Source organism: Gavialis gangeticus, unplaced genomic scaffold, assembly GCF_001723915.1.
Source record: "Gavialis gangeticus isolate Ggan-Ray unplaced genomic scaffold, GavGan_comp1, whole genome shotgun sequence".
NCBI classification, from domain to species: Eukaryota; Metazoa; Chordata; order Crocodylia; family Gavialidae; genus Gavialis; species Gavialis gangeticus.
Genome location: NW_017728981.1, coordinates 540,004 through 543,174, shown reverse-complemented (window position 1 = coordinate 543,174; position 3,171 = coordinate 540,004). Strand labels below are relative to the sequence as shown.

At 69.0% G+C, this 3,171-nt stretch overlaps 1 protein-coding gene across 1 annotated transcript in view; it reads left to right on the top strand.

Moving 5' to 3' along the window:
* The window catches only part of GPD1 (glycerol-3-phosphate dehydrogenase 1), an 11,396-nt gene extending 9,257 nt beyond the window's left edge, over positions 1 to 2,139 (top strand). The window contains exons 5-9 of the mRNA XM_019511219.1: positions 179 to 317; positions 775 to 887; positions 1,183 to 1,416; positions 1,574 to 1,680; positions 1,968 to 2,139. Of these exons, the coding sequence (XP_019366764.1) occupies positions 179 to 317; positions 775 to 887; positions 1,183 to 1,416; positions 1,574 to 1,680; positions 1,968 to 2,064 (690 nt within the window). The 3' untranslated portion in view covers positions 2,065 to 2,139. The remainder of the gene's footprint in view (positions 1 to 178; positions 318 to 774; positions 888 to 1,182; positions 1,417 to 1,573; positions 1,681 to 1,967) is intronic.
* Positions 2,140 to 3,171: the final 1,032 nt, after the last annotated feature.

The window sequence follows — 3,171 nt, the reverse complement described above, 5'->3', positions numbered from 1 at the left end:
GGACGCGGCAGCTGGGTGGGGGGGGGGGGGGAACTGGCAGTGTGGTGCAGGGAGAACAGGCCTGAGGCTGGGCCCTGCAGTGGGGGGGCCGCAGCAGCAAGGACTGTGTTGGAGAAAGCATGGGGAGCCCAAGCCCCAGCCCAGGGCACTCACTCCCCCTGCCCCGGCCATGTCTCAGGGCGTGGACGAAGGCCCGGATGGGCTGAAGCTGATCTCAGATATCATCCGTGAGCGGCTGGGCATCGAGATGAGCGTCCTGATGGGCGCCAACATTGCCAACGAGGTGGCGGAGGAGAAGTTCTGCGAGACGACCATCGGTGACCACCCTGCACGGCTGTCCGAGGGGAGGGCAGGGCTGGGGCCCAGGCCTGGAGCTCCTGCCTGGGGCTCTGATGCTCCCGGCCTCCCACAGCTTGCACAGCCAAGAGGGGACAGGAGGCTTCAGAACTGGGCAGCGATGCTAAAGGGGGTCGGGGCACACAGAGACTTAGCCATGTCTAGCGGCTGGGCAGGGCTGCCAGGGTACAGATGGCAGCCAGGCCCCCACCACCTTGCTGCCTGCTGGGAAGCCACGTTAAGAGCCCTGTCTCAGGCACCATCCCTGAGCCAAGGGGCTGGCTCCCCCGAGCATGGGGGCCCCAGCGCAAGGCTTCATGCTCTGCCTGGAGGCACACAAGCCTTCAAGACAGGGTGGAGACCTGGGCTCGGGTGGTGGGGGAGGCCAGCTCCTCCTGCAGGAGCTGCTCCTAACCTGCCCCCACCCTCACCCCCCAGGCTCCAAGAACCCGGAGCACGGGCAGATCCTGAAAGAGCTGCTGCAGACGCCCAACTTCCGCATCACTGTGGTGCAGGACGCCGAGACCGTGGAGATCTGCGGGGCCCTCAAGGTGGGGCTGCCGGGGTGGGGGCAGCTGCAGCTTAGCTCCGTGCCAGGCTGTCCTGGTCCCCGGGCGCAGGCACCACTGGGGAGGCCAAATGGCACTGCCGTGCTGGCAGGTCCAGGCCCTGGGGCTGACCCCGAGCGCCGTGGGAGCAGCAAAGCCCGTGTGCCGCATCTAGCTGAGGCGGGCTGGGCAAGGGCTGGGCAAAGGGGAAGCCTCCCAGCTGCCATGGAGCTGGAGATTTGCTGTCGGGGGCCGGGACCCGCCGGTAAGGGGCTACTCTGTGCCACTGTCCCCCCAGAACGTCGTTGCCGTGGGGGCTGGCTTCTGTGACGGCTTGGGCTTTGGGGACAACACCAAGGCGGCCGTGATCCGCCTGGGGCTGATGGAGATGATCGCCTTCGCCAAGCTCTTCTGCAAGGGCCCCGTTACCTCCGCCACCTTCTTGGAGAGCTGTGGCATCGCCGACCTCATCACCACCTGCTACGGCGGCCGAAACCGCAAAGTGGCCGAGGCCTTCGCCAAGACTGGGAAGGTGCGTCCAGGAAGCGAATACCGGGCAGGGGGCCAGGCCCGGAGCTGGGGGGTGGGGGCTGGCAGAGGGGCTCCCCGCCTGCAGCCTCCTGCTCTGGACCAGGGAGGGCGAGGGCGAGGGCAGTGCAACCAAGGCTCTGCTCCGGGGCTTGTTTCAGTCCATTGAGCAGCTGGAGAAGGAGATGCTGAACGGGCAGAAGCTGCAGGGCCCGCAGACGGCCGCGGAGCTGCACCACATCCTCAAGGGCAAGAACCTGGTGGAGAAGTGAGTCCTGGTCCCCTGCAGCCCCGTGCCCGCAGGACAGCGGTGCACCCAGCTCACGTCCCACCCGCTGCAAGTGCCCGTGCGGCACCCCTGAAGGCTGCTCTGCCTCTGTGCCCCTCCGTCGAGGCTGCCCGGGCAGCAGCCCTCATTCCCTGTCCCGAATGGGAGTCCCGTGGCCATGCGCTGCCCGGCTCCATTGTGGGCTGGGTGCAGGGGTCCCTGCCGCCTCGCCCTGGAGCTGGTGGCCCGCTGGCCGGGAGTCAGCGTGTCCATCCGTGCATCCACAGGTTCCCCCTCTTCACTGCCGTCTATCAGATCTGCTACAAGGGCAGGCCCGTGGCGGAGTTCATCACGTGCCTCCAGAACCACCCCGAGCACATCTAGCAGGGCCCAGGCCGTTGGCCAAGGCGCTGACCCTGCTGAGCCCCCGTGCTCCCTGCCTGCTGCTTCTGCTGCCTGTGCCCTTGTGTGCGGGGAGATGCCAGGGCCTTCACGCACCATCGACGGCACCAGGCGAAGGAGATTCCCCCCGCCGCCCGGGGCCTCCCACGGCACCACGCACTGCAGCGGTACCAGCGCAGCCCCTTCTTGACCGGGGCCATGGGGATCTGCTCTGCATCGGAGTCCAACGCAGTCCAACTGCGGGTGTCTCCGGGCACCGCCGGCGCTGCCTTGCGTGGCCCAGGGCCTGTCTCGCTACTGCACCGGCTGCTTCCTCTGCCTTTCCCTTCGCCCTGGGGGTGGAGCTGGGCATAGGCCCCTGCTCAATCTCATCTGCATTAAGCTGCGGGCCTGGGCATTCCCGAGTCTCATGCAGTGCCGGTGCCAGGGCAACCCCCCCTAGCCTGAACCCAGCAAGTCCCTGGAAGCATCCAGACCTGCTGCTTTGGCCTTTTGCTGTAGCTGCACCCGCCCCGGCGCAGCTGTCCGCCCAGCCTGGCTCCACGCACCCTGCCCCCACCCTGGCGCCTGTCCCTGCTCCCCCGGTCCCGGCGGTGCTCAGGCGCTGCCAGGCCGACAGCTCGGGGCCAGGCGGGAGCGAAGCCAACCTGAGGCGGGGGGGTCTGCACTGCCTGCCCAGCAGCAGGCGCTCGCAGGGCCCTGGCTGCCGGGGGGCAGGGGCTGCCCCTTCCCCAGGACTCCCCAGGCCGCGGGGGAACCGGGTGCTGGCGAAGGGCCCTCGCCGCCTCCCTGCTTCTGGGCGAGGGCATCTGCCGCCCGGGGCCCCTCGCCCTGGGCCTGGTCGTCCTCGTCCCCGCGAGCTGCCAGCGCCACGCGTCCCGGGTCCGGCCTTCGACTGTCAATGATTGTACAGATAATAAACGGGGGAGGGGGCAGCCCCCCATCCCGCAGCCGCCTCCTTGTTTGCGCTGGTGCCGCCAGCACCGAGGTCACAGGAGCTCCCGCCCGGGCGCGGGGGTGCGCACGTGTGCGTGGGAGCGCGGGGGTGCGCACGTGTGCGTGGGAGCGCGCGGGTGCCCGCGGGGGTCG